Genomic DNA, 23,709 nt, shown 5'->3' on the forward strand with positions numbered 1-23,709 from the left:
ATCGTCGGACCTGGAACTCGAAGGTAAAAGTGATGACACAAGACATGGATTTATACAGGTTCGAGCTGCCAGAGTAGAGTAATACCCTACGTCCTATTTGGGATGTTGTATATTGCACCCTGCACTTGGGTGTTGTTTGGTGTTGAGGATTTGGTCCTCTGTTGTGGTTCTATGAGGTCTTCATCTACTGATCTAGGGACCCCTGCCCTCCTTTATATACTCTAGGGGGCGGGATTACTAGTCGGTTATAAGGAGGAGTCATAGCAGGATTACATGGTATGAGTTTTAGTAGGATTACTGTCCGTCTTCTTCCTTCCTTGCGGGTACCGGGGATCTATCCCCGATAGGTGGTGTTGCACAAATATGAGTCCCGTCAATGGCTCCAATGTAATCTTTGAAGTGTGGCCACATCCTTTGATCATTCCTAATCCTACTGTGCACATCTCAAAAGTTTGGATCTTTAGGTCTTATGTAATATTTTGACATTCCAACCAAACAGTTCAACACCTCAAAAAGTTTCCTGCTAATTGTCTCTCCAGAATGCTTGAACTTATTTTGGACAGCAGTGTTTGACCAACAATGACCACATGTGAGAAGAAATATAGCAATAGACTCCATAGAGCTCATATGAATAGAGGAAGTTAATCCATAAGCATCACCAATAGATCATGCGATTGGTAAAAGAGAGATGCATCCATTCTTATCATGGTAAGTAGAATAATAATTGTTGACAAAACATGCAGTCAGAGAGATGTTCATTTGATATTGTCTCAGAAGTTCCATAACCCTCATATTAAACAAATCATCTTCTTTAGATTCACTGCCATCCCTCTCAGTTTCAGAAGAAGAGGACATCTGTATAGTAACAAATACAAATAACTCAGCAAGCAAACATTTATTAAATATAAATAGTTCTACAAGCATATACCACTAAAAGATAGTTCTACAAGCACATACCGAACAATTCTACAAATAGTACCAAGCATTCAGTAACAAATACAAATAGTTCTACAAGCACATACCAAACAATAGAACTGGTACTGCAGATAGTTTTAAATTTATTGAAAAAGATACAAGTGTACATGCACCATGCATGTACACAAAGCATTATTCCTCTACTTAGACCAAGCATTCATCATCCAATCATGCTTCATTGACAGCCATTGAAAGCGATCTTCCGGTGTGTCTATTGTCATGAACATCTCTCTCTCAGATTTCTTGGTGAATATTTGAGTTGCTATAAAGTGTTCTCTTGTACCAGGAACTGCACCACATACCTTCACCAAGTGCATCACAACCTTTATGGAACAGACAGAGGACTCCTCTGTTTTAGCCAGGACAATAGACTCACAAGATGCTGTTGTCTTCTCATTCAATTCTACAATTCTAGCCATTTATTCTTGCATCCAATGTCCTCCAGCACTTTTTGGTTTTTTGCCCTTCTCTTTTTCAGTCAAACGGCGTCTCTTTGATGCTTTGCCACTAGTAGGTGTACCATCTTCAGCATCACTATCATCATCTTTGTCGAGATCAACATCTTTGTCATTATCATCATCCTGTTGTCCATTGTTACCTTGGGAAGGTGGATCACCACTTGATGGAGCCCAATAATCATCACCAGTGTTTTTAAGATCTTCAAACATGATGGATAATTGTTCTTCATGTTCAAGTGGTTGGTCCTTAAACTTGGTAGTACCTTTGAATTGCTACAATCATAGAGCCAAATGTCAGCCATAGATGCATATCACAATCTACATTGATACAAAACAAGTGGGGCACAACTTTACCTTGTTCATCTTCTTCTACCACCAATCTGGAGCATCAAAGGTTTTTTTTTATCCCAACCTGACCCTGTCTCCTTCTACAGTTGTTTCCAATTGTTGTACGCTTTCCTCAACTTGTCCCATTTGTTTTTGAACTGCAGCTTGGTATAAGATAGTCCAATCTTTTCTTTAAATAGGGAAATCATATTGGCCTATCCTTTCATGTTCAAATGGGTTCCATATCGATTCTTTGCCTGAACTCTCTCAGCAAATAACTGACAAACTATCCTAAGGTTCTCATCACACCAGTCCGCACTATCACCCATGTTGCTGTTCAAAAATTTCACCATGAATCTCCAAACAATATAGCTTAACACAGTTATCACAAGCATCATCCATTTTTCCATTCTATTGTCCACCAAGCAAAAGCACAAACATATGAGGGAGAAATGGATAGACATTACCTTGCCGGAATGGAGGAGAACCACCAGAAGGAGGGGTGTGTTGCAGGCCTGGAGAGGGGTCTGGCGCTAACTACTACTCCTTGCGGACGTGGAGCTTGCCCCTGCGGACGGAGAGGCGTGGGGCTGCAGCTCGCCCCTGCAGACAGGGGGTGCGGGGCCGTGCCGGACATGGAGGCACGGGGCAGAGATGGATGGGGTCGAGCAGGGTGGCGGCAGGGAGGACCTAAACCCTAGTCTCCCATGGCTAGGAGCGCCGAGGGTGGGTGGAGGTGGAGGAGTTAGGGGCGCTGGGCGAAAGAACGGGTGCGGGAGGAGGAGCGATATATATGAGTGGCATTGATGGGTAAATACTATTGAACTTGAAGCCTGGGTTCGTATTCGGGAGGGTGGGGAGCGGATGAGGATTGGTGGGGAGTAGGTTTTTCTAGCTCTGACCTTGCAGTACAAAAATGAGGGAGCGATTCACCTGATTTCACATGAGGAGCTGGTCGAGTTTTTCCCGTTTGGTAGAGCTCCTCCGATTCTCGTGTGAATCAGGAGCCAGGAGCGGTGCCAAAGAGGCCCATAGAAGTATTCCCCGCGGTTACAAAATGCTAGACGTTTACTTTTTTCCTAAATAAAAATCCCTCTAACTTCAACCATGCTTATTGAAAAAAATAGCAATGTCTACAATATCAATGCAGTCTTGTTAAATTCATCCTGAATTATGTTTTGGTAATAAATTTATTTAACATTTTAGATGTTAATATATTTTCTATAAACCTGGTCAAAGCTAGATGTTAATATAATTTGAAATTGAGGTAGATACTTTAGATGTAAATTTATAGGGCCATTTTAGGTTATTTTTATAATGATATAGATGGGTACTCTAGCTTAAAATCAAGGGGTTACTTTAGATTATTTAAACATATAGGGGTTAGTTAAATTTTTTTAAATAGTTGAGGCGTGTAATTTAGATATAAATTTATGGGTTACTTTAAACTTTTTTTTTAATAATAGCATACGTGGGTAAGATCTCAAAAACTAAATAGCTTTTATTGTTAAAAAATACCTAGTAAATACTTGCTAAGGATTTAGGACAAAAATTAGAAGGTGTTCCTTAAGAGCGTGTTAAATCTAAAAGCCTTCCTAATTTTGGCCTCATGTCATACGTTACCACACTCCAGAGTGCAATTCTTTGTACTCACTGTTCTTTTGTCCCCCTGCTATCCCCTCTAGACCTCAGGATGGTGTGGCAATGTGAAGTTCGTCGAAGATTGCAGCTTCAATTCAGCATGTAAAGATAGAGACCATTCTGCTGAAGATGATAATAAATATCTATTTATTCTTATTTCAGACCTATGGGTGTTCTAATAAAGTTTGATGATTATATAATAAATTGGCATAATTCTCTAGTGAAGTTGTCATATGTATGAGTAAACTGGTCCTAACATACATATTATTTGCATTCGATTTTATCCTTAAAATCAGGTGTGGCAACAATGGATGAACACACCACTAAGGTACTATGTGGCATGTGTTAGATGCTAAAACTTAAACATATTTGAACTATTTTGAACCTGCGATACAACTTGTCGGTCCAATGAACCGAGCACATGAGCGGTTCGATTGCCGATTGGGTCCTAATATCTATGGTGTTTTTTGGGTTCATCAATCGCAGGCCATTAGCGTTTCCATTGATTTTCTAACAAAAATAAAGAATGATGACTTTATTGATTTGCAGGCCATCGGCATTTTCATCAAGTCCACGGCGCAACGCTGAAATCCTGGAAGTTGACAAGATGCAAATCTTGGTTCTGTAGTGGCAAGTTAGTTGATTAAGTGTAGAAATCATTGTGGCCTGATCAATTTAAGTGCGCTTTAAGGCAAAGGAAAGCTTGACGATCTTGGATGATTTGAAAAATACTGCAGAAAAATAATTATATCGAGTGCTTTGGATCTCTAAAATTCTTATGAACTTTCTGTAAAATTGGTTATTTCATAGGATAGTTCATAAAAAATATAGGATTTTAAACATGAGGTCTCTCTCACCTCATAAGAATAATTGCTTTGTGTCTATCTCTAATCCCGGTGTTTTGTACGTTTTCCATCCAAACGGGTTCCTCTGGGTTTTTTTTGTCCCATAATCCCATTCCTTGCACCTGCATTCCGATAGAAATCCAGCAATTTCTTTTGCTATGTTTTGCATGTCCCATGCCACAAAGAGGGCCGAATAGGTTCATACCTGAGGACTAGTATCTAAGCAGCACCCAAAAGTCAGCTCAGAGTTGTGCCTTGCATGATCTAAAGCTTAAAAAGGCTTTTCCATCGTATTGCAGCAGCTGTATGTTGTAACTACCGTATCACATTCTTAAAGGGAGAGCCATACGCGAGGGAGCATATGCATCACCACAGTATCCGAACGGGATATTTGTTATTCTCTTTTTAAAGTCAAAACAAGTTTAGGTCGGTAACTTCGTACGTGGTGGCACATCGTCTCTGTGTTTTTTTCCCCCTGAAATACATCGTCTCTATTAGTTGCATACATGTTGGATGGACACAATGAATAACACGGCACCACGTCGGGTGCGAGGGTGCTAGACTATCGGCATGCTGAATTTCTCATCCTTTTTCCAATAAGCTACCCTTCCTGCCTATAAATTCCACGGCAATGTCGTCTCCGACAAAATCGAGCCGAAAGCAGTAGGGTCAAGCTGAGATCGATCGATGGCCGCCGTGATGATCTCCTTCAAGGCTATTGCACTGGTTGCAGCACTCCTCTCCGTGGTGGCCACGTACAGCGCTCACGCCGAACCGAACTACAACGAGACCACCGCCCGCAGAGAATTGTACTACTCCGTCGGCTCCACCCCCAGCACCACCTGGCGGCCTGCCAGGGCCACCTGGTACGGCCGGCACAACGGCGCCGGCCCTGACAACAACGGTATGTGCTCGTGGTAATGCTGTCGTGTTCGTATCATCTACGTGCTCTTGTGCTGATCGATACGATACGATACGATCTGCAGGTGGCGGGTGTGGGTACAGCAACACGAACCTGTACCCGTTCAATTCCATGACGACCTGCGGCAACCAGCCCCTGTTCTTGGACGGCAAGGGCTGCGGCGCATGCTACCAGGTGCGAGCATTAACCTAGCAATGGACCGCACCCCCGATCATTTCGTCAATTTGCTTGTTGGTCAAATGCGATAGGTAGCAGTGGCACATGTATGATGTATCGATCTCTTCACGTTCTGTTTTCTCTGCCTACTTCAGATAAAGTGCACCAGTAAGAACAACCCTGCCTGCTCCGGCGAGCCCAAGCAGGTGATCATCACCGACGTAAACTACGACACCAAGATCGCCCCCTACCACTTCGACCTCAGCGGCACGGCGTTCGGCGCCATGGCCAAGCCCGGCTATAACGACAAGCTCCGCAAGGCCGGAATCATCGACATGGAGTTCAGGAGGTCAGTGTAGTGTACTAGTGTGTACCATTTAGAGTAGCACATTTCTCACGATCGTCGTGAGTTGGTTAATAATCGTTCTTTGTAACCTGAAGATGTGATCTCATATATATGCGGCGTGCCCACGCAGGGTGCCCTGCAACTACAAGGGCCTGCCGGTGAGGTTCCACGTGATGGGCGGCTGCAACCCGTTCTACTTCGCGGTGATCGTGTACTACGCCGGCAGTGACGGCGCCGTGGTGCAGGTGGACCTCAAGGAGGCCAACTCCAACACGTGGAGGCCGCTCTACGAGTCGTGGGGCGCCGTTTGGAGGATCGACCCCGGCCACCCGCTGAAGGCGCCCCTCTCGCTGCGCGTGCGCAGCGACTCCGGCAAGATTCTGGTGGCCAACAACGTCATCCCGCTCAACTGGAGGGGCAACGCCGACTACCGCACCATCGCCCAGTTCCGCTGAACGCTCGCTGGCAATGGATGATCGCTCATATAATCATCTCGGTCCGGTTCGTATTAAGTTGTTATCGCTATCTTATGATTGCAAATTGGAAATAGCTTTTGTTTGTTATTACAGTCTTTTTGCGAGGTTTCAAAATTGTTAGTCGTACTTTGCGACTTGGAGAAGTCTTGATACTTTCTGTCGTTGTGTGCATTGAGATCAATGAGATGCATATATACGTGGAATATATAGGAGGCAATGTTATCCATTGCTCCGCTATCACAAGTGTTTACGCGTACCACGCACAGTGTGTAACCGAATCATGTTGGTAAATTTGTACGCGGTGCACCGTGCTCTATCTTACTCGCATGTGCGTCGTATATGAGAAGCAAGCAGTTACAAGTACTACTGGGAGGATCGGAGCTGCCTCGATCCTGACTAATCAGGTGTTTCAGATTATTTTAGTATATGCCGATCTGAATCTTGAACTTGCAATTCACTGTCGCTTTTCAGAGCACTACTGCGCGCTTAAACTGCAGTATATAGCTCCAGCATGTTGCTCAACGTGGAAAAACACGAAGGTTTACTATCCCAAGTTTTTTATTTTTTTTAAATCAAGATACACTTGCATTTCTCATATTCATCATCAAAATTGTGAACTAAAATGATCTAAGTACATTACTCGTTGACATAAACTGTAACGGTGAAGAATAATCAAATACCAATTATACCGGGGCATGAAAATCTAAGGCTGCATTTAGATGTCAATATTGGAGACCTTGGCATTGAATTGGTTTCAATACCAAATCGGTCATGATGTTACATTGGGCTACAATTCGAATTCCATTGTTTGGATGACTTTGCATTGCCTTTTGGAATCCATGGAAGCATCCCAATTCATTTCCTGTTTGGATGTGCAAAAATGATGAAATTGAAATTTAGTCGACACCCCTTCTCCACCGCACAATCCTCTACCCAGCCAAGTCCGTCGCGCCTCCCATTCTTCGCCAGCGAGTCAAGGAGCTCTTGTAACCGCACATGGAGAGGAGAAGAGCGGCACATGGCTTGAAGAGACAGAGGGGTCATGCATGGGATAGAGGTGGGAGATGGAGCCGCGCTACGGAGCTCCTCCTTTTTCCGCTGCTGTGCTCGAGCTTCCCACCCTGGAGCTCCTCCCTTCTGTGCTCGAGCTCCCCATCGTCCGTGATGGTGGAGGGAGGTAGGAGAGGGGCAGCGTGGCCCATCGGGGGAGGGAGGAGGGAGGGCGGCGCAGCCCATCGGCAGAGGGAGACACAGGAGGATGGGCAGCCCGCTGAAGAAGGGAGGTAGGAGAGTGTTGGCGCTCGTTATCTACACACTTTAAGTGCCATTTAAGTGGTGTTTTATATATATTTTTATACTAACCCACCACTTGGCACCTGAAATAACCCCATTTTTGCATATGCATTGTATTTTGGAGGACATTCTATTTTTGCAGGAAATTAGACCTAAAAGTATATTTTTGGATAAAGTCCCAAACGATCAACAAACCTATCAAAGATGAAGGCAAGCAGGCTCAGAAAGAGCCCAGGTCGATCGGCCTGGTGGAGCCCAAGTCGATCGGCCAGGGGTCTTCTAGCCTCCTCCGACACTCATTTTTAGCAAGCACTCCTCCAAGATTACTTAAGGGCTAAGTTTGTGAAGATATGGCAAGGATCACTTCAGGATCAAAGAGGAATCAAAGAGGATCAAGTGAAGATTTGGAAAGTTATTGAAGATCAATCTTTTTTCCCGGGCTATCGACGAGCTAAGTCTACATGCATAAAAAGATAAGGTTCCTAAACATCAGGGGAGACTTCGCGATGAAGGTGGGCACGAGACAATGAAAGGTAGGCCCAGGCCGATCGGCCTGGACCCCTAGGCCGATCAGCCTGGGTTGTTCCTTCGCCCGATTACCTTCCAATTTCTGCCACGCGCTCTCCAGACTATAAATACTTTGAAAATTCCCCGAGCCCCAGCATCCATCCATCAGAACTTGATGAAACCAAAGGCATACACCAAAGGAAGCTGAGAGCCGCTGCAAGTCTTTAGAGTTGTCTAGGAGATGGCTTATACCGACTCTAGCCGCCATGGCCTCCCTGCGCGGTTGTGCCATTGAGTTCAGGAGAGCCAGTAGTAGATCTTCGATGGTATGTACTCAGAGGTGATGATCTAAATACATCTATTTGTTGATGCTGGATTTTAGCCAAAAATCCCATAAAATTCAGAGTACGAGACAGTCGGAATCACATGCGACGATGAGAAGCTAGTGTGCATGCAGAGCCATGTATGCAAAAGTGACTTCATCGGATTGAGAGGTGATTAGAACAAAGAAGGCAAGGATGGTGTCAAGAAGGAAGGCCAGCACGTGCATGGAAGCATGATTAAAATAACTAGAAGCTCAGATATATTCACGTGATGCAAAATATTTCCTAATTGCATTGGCCGAAACAGATTCAAGGAGGAAGCTTCATGAGCAGGAACTCTACATAAGGAAAATTAGAGTCTATGTATCTTAATATTTCCTTTTATTTAGATATTTAGTGTTAGGCAAGTTTGTGTAAGGCTCAACCAGGAGTCATTAGTTCGGGTATAAATATGTACCCTGGCCATTGTAATAATAATCATCAATCAATCAATCAACCTTTCGGCACCACGCCGTCAAAACCCTGGAAGTAGGAGTAGAGTAGTTTCGACGAGTTCCTTTCTACGCACACGGCTACATCGGCTTCGATCTTAGGCGAGCTTGTAAGTACCGTCACCTGATCATCACAACCTCTATCAAAACTTTCTAAGTTAAGTCTTGTATTCTGATATTCAGTTGTGTGGCTAGTTATCGAGTTATCTTAGATTACAAGGAGAACTTTCTAGGTTTTGTCCAATATTCAGTTGGGTCTTCTACTTACAATGACATCAGTTGCCTAGCTGGGTTCTTCTTTTGAATCTCCCATATCCTTATCATCCATTCCTTTCTACCCGAGCAAATGGTGGACATCAAGAAGGAAACTAAAGGCAACACCAACATCCACAAAGCAGATGCTATCATTACCACCACCGTGTGGATGGAAGCAAGATGAAGAAAAGAAGACCCTACTCTAGTTACTTGCCACCTTGCTGCTTGCTATTCTTCCACCTTACTCCGATGACGACTCCAACAACCAAGAAAGATGAAGATTACAGACTCTACACTGCTCAACAACAGAGGCTGAATGTCTACCAACCTCGGCAACAATAATCTTGTTTACCTCATTCCTTATTTCTTCTCTCTTCGAATCTTGGGACGAGATTCCTTTTAAGGGGGGTAGTTTTGTCACACCCTAAATTGTTTGAATTTTAGGATGTGATTAGAAAGAATAATTAAACAATGATTTTCTCATAATTTCAAAAATTTTCCTAACATTTATTTTCTTAACAGGTAATTTAGTATAGGAAAAACAATTGGTTGTTTTTCTAAATTAAATAAAGTGGCTATGTGTGTTGCATTCATGCTATTGCATCTTGGTGTTTCTTGAGTGCAAAAGGTTTTAAAATGCATTCAGACAACGATTAGGTTCTTTTGAGAATTTTCCAGATTTTCTTGGAATTCATTCTCATTTTCTTAGAGCTAAATCCAATATTTGGAATGCTCTAAATCTTTTTTAACGAGCTCCATGTATTTTATTTGGATTCCTCATATCCCAAATCATCTCCAGGAATTTTCTTGAATTTTTCAAAGTGTTTGGAGTATTTTTCATGATTTAATTACGATTTTAGGTTCTTGAATTGTTTTCGAATCCGAAATTAGAAAAAGGAGGAAAATAAAATTGGATTCCAACTGGCTTATAAATACTTTCCGGTGATATCCTTGACGTCCTTTTTACATAGCCGCAAATCTCACCTCGTTTCGACAACCCTAACTCCCGCATTTCGATGCTAAACATCTGCATCTCCTAAACTCCGGCGAACTTTTCGGCAAGAACTCCAGCGAGAAAATCCGGCGAGCTAGTAAGTATTTGGCTGAAGGTGAGCATAACATCACGTTCGTCTCATTGAGCTCGTTCCATTTTGCCATTCATATGTGAGATCGAGCTTCGTTTCCGGTGAGTCCCTCTTCTTTCTCTCTCCCTCCATCTTTTTGTTCAACCATGGCCATGGCCATGGCCTCCTCCCGAGCTCCCTATGCACCCGCCCCTGCCTGCCCTGATGCCACGTGGTGCCCCTACCCCTGGCCCGTGCCTGCACATGCCAGTTGCCTTGCGCCCCTTGCCGCGCCCGTCCCGCCACCTCTGCTCGCCCCTGCTGCAACGCAGCCGCCGCCGCTTGCAGTGCAACCCGCGCCGCTCGGGCACGCACGCCCGTGCCACGTCACCCCCGCCGCCGCGCCGCGCCACCGCCCTGTGCTGCCAAGCTCCACACGCGCCCCTTGGCCAGCGCACCGAAGCCCATCTACCGGCCGTACGCACGGGTTGAACCAGATTGATCGAACGGGAGGTTGAAGATGAGATGCCCGTTTTGCATTTGGGCCCTTGGAGAAATAGGAAATCCTGATTGAAAAGTTTGAGTCTTGCTATTTTTGCAAAAAGGTCCTCAGAAAAGTTAGATTCTCTTGATTGAGTTCAGTTTTTGTTTCTTGCGCGTTAGCCCTCGGTTTCTCGCAGTTATGCCCCTGGAAGTTTCTAATCCTCACCAGCAAGTCCCTAGAGCTTAGTTAAGCCATATCTTTTGCGTTTTAGCTTCGTTTTGAGTGTTTCTTTTGCTTACACGTTCGTCTTAATGTGTAGATTAGTTTTGTATAGCTTTTTAGTACTGTTTGTGATGATTGTTGTACTATTTTTAATTTAATTCATTTGTTTGCTTGTATGTGCGTGCTCTGGATGTTTGCTTTGGATGATTGTCACGAGTAGAAGAAATGTGGTTCTAGAGTTTGGAGAACAAGAGCTGAAGATAATCTGAGCACCTATACTTTAGAGAAAAGTAAGTGTGTCCTTATGCTTTTGTCCCACTAACTATATTCAATAACTTTTGCATTACTTTGCATTTAATATTGATGGGTCCTATTAGGTTTATCCTAGTCTTTATGATCATTCCTTGTCAATCTAGGTTTATCTTTCTGTTGGGTAGCTATTGTAACGACTCAGGATCATCAGTCGAGCTAATCTTAAGACAAGTTCCCAAATATGCAGTTTTAACTAGCCCCGACCCCTGAAACCGAACCAAAACCGCTGGTTCTCTCTAAGTCCAAAAGCTAGTGTTCCTCCAAACTTTGGAGCTGTGGAAGAGCCAGAGTCTGGAAGTTGGACCCACAACCAGATCCCACGGATCTCTCGGGTCAAGCGCGCCAGAGCAAGCGTGCGCCCTGCGTCAGAATCTCTCCGCCGCATGGCTTAACCTCCCCGAGGAGCCCCGCCTCGCCCAGTCGCCGGCCACGACTAGACGGATCAGCGTGCCTTCTTCCCAATCGCGCGCAGAAGCGCCCTGCAGACTCTCTGCTTCGCCTCGTCTCGCTCGCAACCTCGCCAGCCGTGCCAGGCGCCCTGTCGCTGTTGCGACTAGAGATTGGCCGCTGCTGCGCCAGACCGCCTCGCCTCCCGCGCTCATCATCTCACCCGGATCCCCGGCCGCGCGCGCCCCTATACGATGCCGTTTTTGCCAACCACGGATCCAGCAGTGACAGCTCCTTTTCCCGCCTCGCCAGTAGCGTGCCCCGGCAAAGCCGTTGGTCTGCGCCTGCTAGCGTCACCGCTCGCCCTGTCACCTCGCATGCAGCGCTCTCGCCTGCAGTGCTCCTTCCTTCCTTCCTGTCACACGCTAGCCGAGTCACCACCCCCAATCCGCCGCTTGATGCGACCAGACCCGCGCTCGCCACCACCAATCCTTTTCTCCAGCAAAACCACGCCTGCATAAGCCTTGTCTCCAGTGCCCAATGGCCGAAGACGCTATCTTTGAAGCTCTGTTCCGCCGCCCATCGCCGCTCAATAGCCGCCATGGCAGCGCACTCCATCTTTTTCTTCTCGATCTTTGTGCTGCTCCAACTCTCTCTCTTCCACACAGCTATAAAAAGGAGTACCAGAGCCCTACCGGAGTTCCCTTCGCCATCGTTGCCTTGCCACATCTTCCTCTGTTTCGTGCTCAAGCGCTGCCACCTAAGTTCTTGAGGAACTCTCCTCTCCGCTCAACACCCGCCTTTCCCAACCCACCGGCCGCTTGTCTCCTCCGCACGGTGCTAGAGATTACTTGTGTCAACAAGAAGCACCGCCACCGTCGGAGCACCGCCGGACATCGCCGCCGCCCAAGCCTTAGCACCTTTCATCGCTCTGCCTGAGCCTGTTCTTTCCGACCCCAAGACTTCACCAGTAGGCCTAAAGGTAAACTGCTGACCCCCTTCCCGGTTTGCCCAACCCCTTTTTCCATCTCACCCGACCCTGTCTGGTTCGCCCGGCCCCTTTTTCTATCTCGCCCGACCCTGTCTCGTTCGCCCGACCCCTTTTTCCATCTCGCCCGACCCTGTCTGTTTCGCCGACCCTTATCCGCCTCGCCCGAGGGCTCGGTTGTATCTTTTTCTTTGACCCAAACGTATCTGTGTAAAATTCGGGGACTTCTCTGTGATAAGTTTGAGGACCCCGGTACAATATTCCTTAGCTCAGAGGGTCAGATCATAAGTTTCTCCCAATCCGACCCTTTGTCTTGTTCTCTATCAACTGAAGCTTGAACCTCCACACTTTTTCCGTAGCTTGCTACAAGTTTCTGGGCTAAAGCTTGCAAGTGTTGTTAAAATAACCGTCTAAGTGTTAACTCCTGCATTGTATTCGTGTAGAACTAAATCTCGCCGACGGTACATATGAGCTGCATCCGGTGCCAGAAGACGAAGCAGTAGCTGAGCCGCCAACCGCAGGAGCTGAAGCAGAACCCTTAGAGGACCCGTTCGCCTCCACCCCGCTCGAAGGCAAGCCCCAGAGCATGAACCCAACTTTCTAAACTTACACATGCCTTCCTTCGTTTGTATGTGCATTTACGTAATAGGAGTTGTTTGAAACCATAGATGCATGACTTAGTTTCCCTTGATCTAAACACTAGTCTGATGAGTCCGAGTAGTTGCATTGCTTAATAGGACTCGGTAAAAGTCGAGTGATTTCCTGTCACTCGCGAGTTATAGAAGTTGGTTGTTCTCCTTCTGGTTACAACTATAAGGACGATGGATGGGGCAGGGCCTGGTGAACTCTTTTGGTGGTCGGTGGATCGCCCTGTCTGTCTATATGAAATTGCTTAAGGTCGGAAAGTGATGGTGTTCGTGATCAAGTGTTTGAAAGTACTAATCTCATACCTAGTATGGGATGGGGAATCCTAGTACCTAATTGAACTAGGGCGTGGCTTATACCCCTGCTGTCCCTGGAACGAGGTTCCCATGGTGCATCATGTGGGTGCAAGTGCGGTCACAGTACGACGAGAGGTTGGGACTGTGGAGCATTGCATGCCAAGGGAAGTTTGGACCTGACATGTGCCTGGGAATTGATGGGGACGGCCGACACAGGAAGCGACCCTTTGTGGTACGCGAATGTCATGAGATTAGGTTCACCATGCATGGTTAAGAAACTCGAATCGATTCGTCTGCCTCTCACAGTTTGAGACTGCTTGATCGCTATGCTACACTGAGTAAAGATGGAACATGATGATGATATGAACTCGATGCTTGTTCTATACATTGTTGTTCGAAACTGTGGTTGTTTAGCATAAGTTGCCAATGTAGACTGGTAAATGAACTTAGAATCTGGGCTAAAATATTGAAAGTAAGGACCCACTGTAGTCGATTTTGGCAAAACAAACCCCTCAGCCAAAGAGCCTTGCATGTCTAGATGTTGGTGGAGTAGTTTCCCACTAGCCGGTTAAGTCTTGTTGAGCTTAGAAGCTCAGCCTTGTTTGTGGCTCTCTTTTCAGGTGAAGTTGCAGCTTCTGAGTTTGCTGCTGTTGGCACTTGGCCACCCCAGCTTCCTCCTAGGTGGACGGTCAAGTGGGATCCCTCCTCAGACGGTGAGGAAAGGGATCACTGATGTCCTGATCAGCCTCATTAGGGACATCCGACTCCGGCGCTAGCTTCCGCTATTTTATCTTTCCGCTGCTTTTGAATCTTGTAAAACTATGAATTTCGAACCAATGTTGAAATAAATCGTCGAACTTGTTTAACTTGGTTGATCTGTTGTATTCTCTGGAACCACTCACCTTCGTGTGGGTTATGCTAACTCGGTCCTGTTAAGTGGTTAAATCGGATGAAATCCGACAGCACTTCGAGTTAACTTGACTAAGGCATGAGTGTCGCGTGTCAAGTGGCTTAACCGTGCTTTAATTAAGTTAATCCGAGGTGGTTCCGCCACAGCTATGCTTAGCTGCTATACTTGGGTTATGGTTGTTTAATAAACTTAATAATTAAACTTATTTTATTTATGCTATACCTTTCATTAATACAAGATCACCATGCATAATTGGAACATGGAGAACCACCCAGGAAAACAATGCAACCACAAGGCTATATGGCTCTGGCTTGGCTAATTAATTAGAAACACTAGTTTGGGGTGGCCTTACCGAAAGGGCAAGAGGGGTTGCATCGTTGAGGTATAGCCCGGTCCTCTTGAGTGGTATGCTTGGCTAAGGTACTGCACTCACTAGGGAGGGTTATGCTCTGATTTGACTTAAAACCTTAGCGGGCTACTTTTTATTAGGGAATCTTTGTAAAGGCCTCGTAGTGGATCCCAAGCCACTCACCTTGGAAGTGTTTAAGAGGCTAGCTACCTCGGGCAACATGGGAAACATGACTTATGGGTAAAGATGTACAACCTTTGCAGAGTGTCTAAAATTGATCGATCAGTCGTGCTCACGGTCAAGAGCAGCTTGGACCCTCGCATGATTAATCTATCGGAAGTTGAATTGAATTATTGTTATTTATTGATATTATCTTTATTTATGTTTATGTTAATTGTGGGTTGGTGAAAATGCTAAATGCAGTCAACCAGTCAGCCTTTCCTTGTTTAAGCCTTGCATTCATATTTTCTCACTTGCTGAGTACGACATGTGCTCACCCTTGCTATAACCAATGTTGCTCAAAAGAAAAAGCTGCTATGAAGTTGTTACGAAGATGGTGCTGAGTTCTAGGCATACGCCACCCCCATTCGATTGCATGTGAAGTTTGGAGTCTCCGTTTCTAGGATTAAGTGTATATCTCTAATAGACTCTTTTTCTTTACATGATACTGTTACTTCTATTTAGTTGTGATGTCACTATATGTATGAAACTAGATCCTGGCATACATATAGGTAGCACTTGGTTTTGTTTTAAAACTGGGTGTGACATATACTTACCCCCTTCCAACTAAAACCTAAGCAGCTCACCAAGATCTAAAACTTGCAGATGGCACCCATAAGATCTGCAAGGATTCAAGAGCGTTAAGAGCCAGAACAACATGATGAATCTCAGAATGAGAGTGTCCATGAAAGGTCGGCACTTAGAAGACATAGAAATCCTCACCCTAACCTAGAAGATGAGGAGCAACTTGGGGTAGAAGCCATGGATAACTCAGAAGGAGAAAAAGAAGTCCACAACCCACCTCCACCACCTGAGAATGATCTAGTAGCCATCATGGCAAATCAAACCTGCCTGATGGAGCAATAGCTCAAGGAGTAGTACACAATCAAAACCCCAGACAAGGCAATGGTTATGGACAGCCCAGGAAAATCATAGAATTCCTCTAAACCAACCCACCCACTTTTGACAGCTCTGATGAGCCATTAGAAGCTGATGATTGGTTAAAGACCATCACCAAGAAGCTGGATGCAGTTCATGCAGAAGAAGGGACAGAATAATGTTAGCAACACATCAGTTGCAAGGATTGGCAAGTGATTGGTGGGATAATTACTGAATGGTAGGAAATGATGCTGAGATAATCACCTGGGAAGAATTTCAGGATGAATTCAGAAGATATCATATCCCTAAGGGAGCTATGGACAGAAAGGAAGATGAGTTTAGGGCCCTTAAGCAAGGAGCCATGACAATTCCCCAATACCATCGGAAGTTCATGAAATTAGCTCGATGCCCCTGATGATGTTAACATAGATAAGAAGAAGAAGAGCCGCTTTAAGGAAGGGCTAAATAACCTATACCGCTAGCAAATTACCCCACATATCTATCAAGACTTCAACACCCTAATCAACCAAACTATCCTAGCTGAAACTGCCCGTGATGAAGAAGATGGAAAGCATAGGTATATGGCCTGCCACACCCAGCAGCAAGGAAGAACCCCCAGAACATAAAACTTTGCCACCCAAAGCAACCTATTTACCCTGAATAATCCCATAAAAAGCCAGCCACTCCGCAACATTACACCACAACTCGCAACACCTGCTCGCAGCCAAGCAATTACACAACCCCCAAAAAGCAACGCTAGTGCCTCTGCCATGAGTGATAAAACTTGCTTTCATTGCCACGAACCAGGACACTTCATAGCCAACTGCCCTTAAAAGCCAAAGGAGTTGCACCAGCAGCTTCCGTCGGAAGCTCCCGTCCTGCTGCCTCAGGAGTTGGCTGTAATGGCCACAAGCCTTCGGCCAGCAGCAAAGTAAGCCCATCCAATCCTACACCCAAGAACACCTAAACCACCTGAACACCGAAGAAGCCCAAGCCGCGCCAGATGTTGTGCTTGGTAAGTTCCCAATCGACTCCACCCCAGCAACTATATTGCTTGATTCTGGAGCATCGCATACCTTCATATCCACAAAATTTGTTAAAGAAAACTAGTTACCCACCATCCATCTAGGAAAACCCATCCTAGCAAAAACTCTTGGAGCCAAAATTCCTTTCCAACTTCAAAGTCTAGAGGTTAAAATCATTTTAAGTGGGGTAGAATTTACCACCAACCCAATAGTACTAAACTCTGGAGGAATAGATTTGATACTTGGTATGGACTGGTTGAAGAAGCATAAGAGACAGGTTGACTGTGGAAAAGGAAAGATCACTTTGACCAACACAGATGGGCAAGTTGTAGAATGCCAAACTCAGTTCAGGCACATAGCCCCCATGATATGTGCCATGGAAGTCACCACCTTGGATCAAGTGCCTGTAGTAAGGGAATACCTAGATGTGTTTCTGGAGGAATTACCAGGGCCACCACCAGATAGAGATGTAGAATTCATTATTGACCTTATCCCTAGAACAACACCTATAGCAAAAAGGCCCTATAGAATGGCAGTAAATGAGTTAGCAGAATTAAAGAAGTGGCTTAAGGAGTTATTAGCAAAGGAATTCATTAGACCAAGCTCATCACCTTAGGGATCACATGTGTTATTTGTCAAGAAGAAAGATGGAACCCCTAGAATGTGCATAGATTATAGATCTCTGAATGATGTGACCATCAAGAATAAGTACCCACTACCTAGAATAGATGACCTGTTTGATCAGTTGAAGGAGCATAGTATTTCTCCAAGATAGACTTAAGGTTTGGATAGTATCAGTTGAAGGTCCGGTGGGATGATAAACCCAAGACAGCATTTGTAACAAGATACGGAAAATATGAGTATAAGGTTATGCCCTTTGGATTGACCAATGCCCTAGCATATTTTATGAACCTAATGAACAAGGTGTTCATGAAGGAATTGGATAAGTTCATAGTATTCATAGATGACATCTTGATCTACTTCAAGATGGCTGAAGAACATGAAAGATACCTAAGACTGGTGCTAGAAAGATTAAGAGCCCATAGATTATACACCAAATTCAGTAATTGTGAATTTTGGCTAGAGCAAGTTGCATTCTTAGGACATGTCATCACCCAAGCAGGAGTAGCAGTGGACCTAGCTAAAGTTGAAGCAGTACTAAATTGGCAACAACCGTGGAACATAATAGAGGTCAGAAGTTTTCTTGGATTAGCTGGTTATTACCGAAGATTCATTGAAGGATTTTCAAAGGTAGCTAAGCCCATGACAGAATTGACCAAGAATGGAAAAGTGTTTAAGTGGATACCGGCATGTGAGGAAAGTTTCCATCAGCTTAAGAAGAAAATGACTTCAGCCCCCAGTATTGGCCCTCCTAGACATTCATCAAGACTTCGTGATTTATTGTAATGCTTCACGAAGAGGTCTGGGTAGTGTGCTCATGCTTCTAGGCAGTTAAGAACTCACGAAGCCAATTATCCAACCCATGACCTGGAGTTAGCCTCAGTTGTTCATGCTCTAAATATTTGGAGACACTATTTAATTGGAAACAATTGTGAAGTTTATACCGACCATAAGAGCCTGAAGTACATATTCACTCAGAAAGATCTGAATCTTAGGCAAAGAAGATGGTTGGAGCTGATCAAGGATTATAATTTGGAACTAAGATATCACCCGAGCAAAGACAATATAGTTGCAGATGCGCTAAGCAGAAAGACAATATATATTGGAAGAGTAGAGGAATTGAGAAAGGAAATGCAAGCTATGCACTTGCATATTGTAATATTCCAAAAAATTTGTAATATTTATTTGAGTGAAATTTGCAAAAATTTAAAACTTTTTTATTTATATTGTGTTCTTGTTTGCAAATGACAGTCAATTCCCTTCTCATCCCCAAAATTCCATTTTTAAAAACTTGTGTGGATTGAGTTGGATCTTTTTGGATTTTATTTGGACCTCATGTTTGAGTGTTTGTTTGAATTTTGAATCTAATTCAAAATTCAAAATAAAACTAAATCTAAACCTATATCTAAAAATAAACAAACCTAATCTAACCTAACCACGCCGACCGCAGCCCACCAGCCTGGCCCACTAACTTCCCCGCCTTGCTCACCTCGCCTTCGACCTAGCCCACATGTGCTGGCACCGCTGCCGCCCTGCTCCAGCCCAGCTTGGCTGCTGCCTAGCCCAGCAGGCCACCAACCCGCCAACTAGCCAACTAGCCCAGCCCGCTCTCCCTCTCTTTCTCTCGCTACCGCCTGAGCCCACCCATCAGCCCACCGCTCCTGTGCTTCTTCAACTCCCATCTGTACCCCTCACGCGCACCTCGCTGTCCACGCTGGAGCGCACTACCTCGCTCGCCCGCGCACCCATGACCTTGCCTGCGCCCACCGCTTTTGCGCTGGCGGACTCATATGGCCGCCACGCCGCCCGCGCTATGCGCCGCCTCATCGTGGCCGCCCACGTCGCCGGCGCCGCGCCTCCAAATCCTAGCACGCAGCCGCGCCCTTCCTCCGGAACCCTAGCCACCTCTCCGCTATAAATAGGATCCCCTGGCCCCCTTCCTCACCATCCAAAGCAACCAAGGCTCCTTCTCATCATCGCCACCCAAGGAGGGAGAAAGGAAGGAGGAGAGGAAAGAAGGAGGAGGAAGGGAAGGCGGAGGAGAAGAAGAAGAGAAGGAGAAGAAGGGGAGCCACCCGAGGAAGGAACCGGAGTCACTGTCGTTCGCCATCAGCGCCGCGCACCCCTTCAACCTCTCCCCACTTTGAGCACCACGACCTTTCCCTTTCCCATATCGTGCTGCCTGACCTTCGAGCCGCTACCTGCCGTCATTTGTAAGAGTCGCGCCTCGTCTCGCTGTGGGCCACTGCAGGCCTGGGCTACCGGGACCTCGCACGCTGTAGCGGCTGTGCCGCGGCCAGGGGGCAACCTCGGGACCATCCGCGCACTCGCACTGCGCCGCGCTACGCGCCGTCGGGCGCGAGGCCGGGGCCAAGCGCTGGCCGGTTGCCGCATGCACGCGCCGCGCGCCACGCACGGGCAGCGCCGTAGCGCGACGTCATGGGTGCGGTCACCACCACTTAGGCCCCACGACGTCGCGCCGCGCTGCGCTGCCGCGGGCCACGTAGATAAAGCGCGTCATGTAGCTGCCACTTGGCCCTGGCGTGTCCAAAGGCCCGAGCCCACATGTGGGGCCTACTTACAGTCTAACAGGTGACCCGTGGGGCCCACTGACCGGTGGGACCCAGTTGACCGTTGACTAGTTAACGCTGATGTCAACATGATGTCAGCGGACACATGGCACAAATGTGTGCTGCCACATGGCCCAATCAGATGTGTCACTTTAAATGTTTTATGGAATTATTTAAATGATTAAATAATTCTTTTAATCTTTAAAAATTCATAACTAATTTATTTTAATTCGGAAAAATATGAAACCAGTTGCATTAAATTTGTAAAATTGAGCCCATGCTATTTGTATATAGTTTGGTGTTATTTGGATATTCTAAATTTGGATTTCTTGGAGTTTTTACCTACATGTAATGCTGTGTAATTTACTTTACGTTGTATCTCATTCTGTTCAGACCCGAGCTACGACCCGAAAGACCTTCAAGACCCTGACTACACCGAGAAAGATCCCAACGACTATGGACAAGGTGTCATGTCACTCTCAATCATATAGATCCTATGCATGCTTAGTTGCTAGCGCTTTATTTATGATGCATGATGATGATGGATTGCATAGCCAATATTTTTAGCCATGCCTTGATAATTGTTTATCCTATTTTCCTTTTTTACCTATTTTTGTGGACTAGCTACTGGCACCTAGCTAGTCCACCGCTCATATATCCATATACATACTTTTGAGTTATGGAAGGGAATATGCCATGGTTTTCGTGATGGGATTCCTTGAACACTCTCGCGGTGTTTTGGGTGAGTGTGACTCCTTGATGTGTTCTTAGCGGGAGCGAGCCATGCTTGGTACTGAGGAGTGCCTTGCCGGGAGAGAGCTTTCTGGACTCTCTCTATACCCTGTACCTGTGATGGGTACCTTGTTTGTTACTGAGGAGCAGGTGGTGTACTTGTACGTTGCAGGTGCTTCGGCACATACTTGTTAGTAGAGTGCTCACTCTCAGCCGCTTAAGGACCGAGTCATTTTACCACCAGTCACAGCAGCTATTATACGCACTTATGCTCGCTTACGTTATGGGTGGGGTTTGGTCTGAGACTAGTGGTGGATAGTGCTCTGCCTGTAGGCAGATTGGAGGATCATGTAAGGAGTTCAAGGTGATGGCTTGCTCTGACCAGACTGCACCCCAGTGTGGGTAGGTTTCATAGCTTCGAGGTCCTCACTAGTGATGGCGTGCCCTGCAGGTGAGGATGGTTCTAGACTCGAGGAAATAGGAGAGAGCTATCCACCTACTAGGGCTCTGGATGTTAGGTGGGATTTGGACGGATTGCTACCGTTCAGGCTCGATCCATGCGGGTACAGTTGTACAATCTCTATAAAGTGTATAAAGCTATAGCTGTAGTCCGTGTCCACTGGTTATGGACAGTGCTGTTGACTACCGCTACTTCTGACTAGCCTTTTCCTATTCTTTTACCTTGAGATAGGATGGCGTTTGCTGTTGAGATGTGAGGGTAGGGAGCTCTCACATCGCCTAGTGTGTTTGGGTGCTGGACCCTTGGGTGAAGGATCCAATGATTTGTGCCGACTTCCTTGTTTGAGGTGTTGACCTCGGAGTTGATGTTGCTTTACTACTTCCTTGATTGTTGCTGTTGTTGCTGCTGCATAAACCTACACAACCATATATAGGTTTTACTCATGCATATAGTATAATTCCCCCGTTTCCTTAGCTTGCTTCTTTTGGGAGTTGACATGGCCTACCCACTTCTCGGGTAGATGGTGGCTTTTCAGGGTCGGAGCCCGACTATGACTACAACAACGATGGATGGGAAGACTAGGGATGGTTCTTCGCTAGAGTCGTCTCTGGAGATGGAGTTTGCCATAGCTTTTGTTTCCGCTACGTAGATGTTTTACCTTTCTTGATTCCGTCCTGATGGACTTGTACCGGCATGTGCCGAAGAGATGTACTCGCTACTCATGTTATTTATGATATTTGTACTCGGTTGTTGCTTTATATTTCTGTGTTGGTATGGATTTGTACTAACTGAGACAGGAATTCGCACTTGATAGCCTTCCTAGGACTATCACCGAGATGCGTATGCTTGAATTCTCAAAAATGGGAATTCAGGTCCGTTTCATATATGATACCCCTTGGATACCTCACCAACATACACATTCAACCTATGCTTGAGCCCCAGGTCCAAGAAGCCCAGAAACAAAGTAAGGAGATAATGCTACTCCAAGATTCCATAGGATTAGGAAAAGGACCTGAGTTTAGAATTGACAAGAATGGGACCTTGTATTTCTGGAATCAAATTTGTGTGCCACCACAAAATGATTTACGGAAGACCATCCTAGAAGAAGCCCACAACTCAGCCTATTCCATACACCCCAGCTCCACTAAAATGTATCAAGACTTGAAGGAATCATATTGGTGGCCAGGGATGAAAAGGTACATAGAAGAATTTGTAGCTAATTGCCACCTATGCAAGAGTATCAAAGCAGAGCATCAGAGGCCAGCTGGATTATTGCAACCTTTGCCAATTCCCGAGTGGAAATGGGAAGAAATCAGCATGGATTTCATAGTACGTCTACCTAAAACTTCAAAAGGAAATGATTCCATATGGGTCATTGTTGACCGATTGACCAAAGTAGCTCATCTCATCCCAGTTAATGCCAATTATGGAGGTGATAAACTAGCATGGTAATACATAGATAATATCCTCAGGTTACAAGGAATACCCAAAAGGATTGTGTCAGACAGAAGCCCACGGTTCACCTCAAAATTTTGGAAAAGCTTGCATAAAAGCTTAGGGTCAACCTTGGACTATAGCTCTGCCTACCACCCTCAAATAGACGGCCAAACAGAAAGAGTTAATCAATTGTTGGAGGACATGATTAGAGCCTATGTTCTGACTTATGGAAAGAACTGGGAAGATAGTTTGGCTTTTGCCGAGTTCTCCTACAACAATAGTTATCAGGCTAGCCTGCACATGGTACCCTTTGAAGCACTATATGGCAAGAAGTGTACGACCCCTTTGATGTGGTCAGAAGTTGAAGAAAAGTCACTGTTTGGACCAGCTATTATCAAGGACGCAAAGGAAAAGACAAGACAAGTGAGGGAGAACCTGAAGGTAGCCCAGAGTTGGCAAAAAAGTTATGCTAACACCCGAAGAAGGGAATTGGAATTTCAGGCAGATGATCATGTATACTTGAAGGTAGCACCAATCAGAGGCACTAGAAGATTTCAGATCCATGGCAAGCTGGCATCACGGTATATTGGGCCTTATAGGATAATCAAAAGGATAGGAAAGGTAGCCAATCTTTTGGATCTGCCAGATGAATTAAGAGATGTACACCCAGTATTCCATGTGTCTCAACTCAAGAAATGCCTAAGAATACCAGAAGAACAAACACCCTTGGAAGTAATGGATCTACAACCCAACCTACAGTACCAAGAAAGACCAATACGCATCTTGGATACAGCGGTACGACACACAAGAAGGACTGCAGCAAGGTTCTGTACAATACAACGGAGCAATCACACAGAAGCAGAAGCCACCTGGGAAAGAGAAGAAAACCTTAGGAAAGAATTCCGCTACCTATTCGAAAGCCCAGTCAAATCTCAAGGATGATATTCATTTTAAGTGAGGTAGGTCTGTAACATCCCAATTTTACATGCATTTAAAAAATATGGACCCCAAAAATTTTGTATCATAAAATTCATATAGCAAATCAAACCTTAGTACCTTGCATTTGGAATTATGCATCAAAATAAAATTTTCAT

General features: G+C 45.4%; 1 protein-coding gene and 1 pseudogene across 1 annotated transcript; one reads left to right on the top strand and one right to left on the bottom strand.

Annotated features, from left to right (window-relative positions):
• Positions 1-1,115: 1,115 nt before the first annotated feature.
• LOC101780949 lies at positions 1,116-2,089 on the bottom strand (annotated as a pseudogene).
• A 2,773-nt stretch (positions 2,090-4,862) lies between these two features.
• Positions 4,863-6,402, top strand: LOC101761354 (expansin-B2). The gene is made up of 4 exons (XM_004983637.2): positions 4,863-5,150; positions 5,233-5,342; positions 5,480-5,673; positions 5,801-6,402. Exons 1-4 carry the CDS (start codon positions 4,934-4,936, stop codon positions 6,123-6,125), a joined length of 846 nt encoding a protein of 281 aa, XP_004983694.1. The 5' UTR covers positions 4,863-4,933; the 3' UTR covers positions 6,126-6,402.
• The last annotated feature ends 17,307 nt before the right edge of the window (positions 6,403-23,709 follow it).

Source organism: Setaria italica, chromosome IX, assembly GCF_000263155.2.
Source record: "Setaria italica strain Yugu1 chromosome IX, Setaria_italica_v2.0, whole genome shotgun sequence".
Taxonomy (NCBI): domain Eukaryota; kingdom Viridiplantae; phylum Streptophyta; class Magnoliopsida; order Poales; family Poaceae; genus Setaria; species Setaria italica.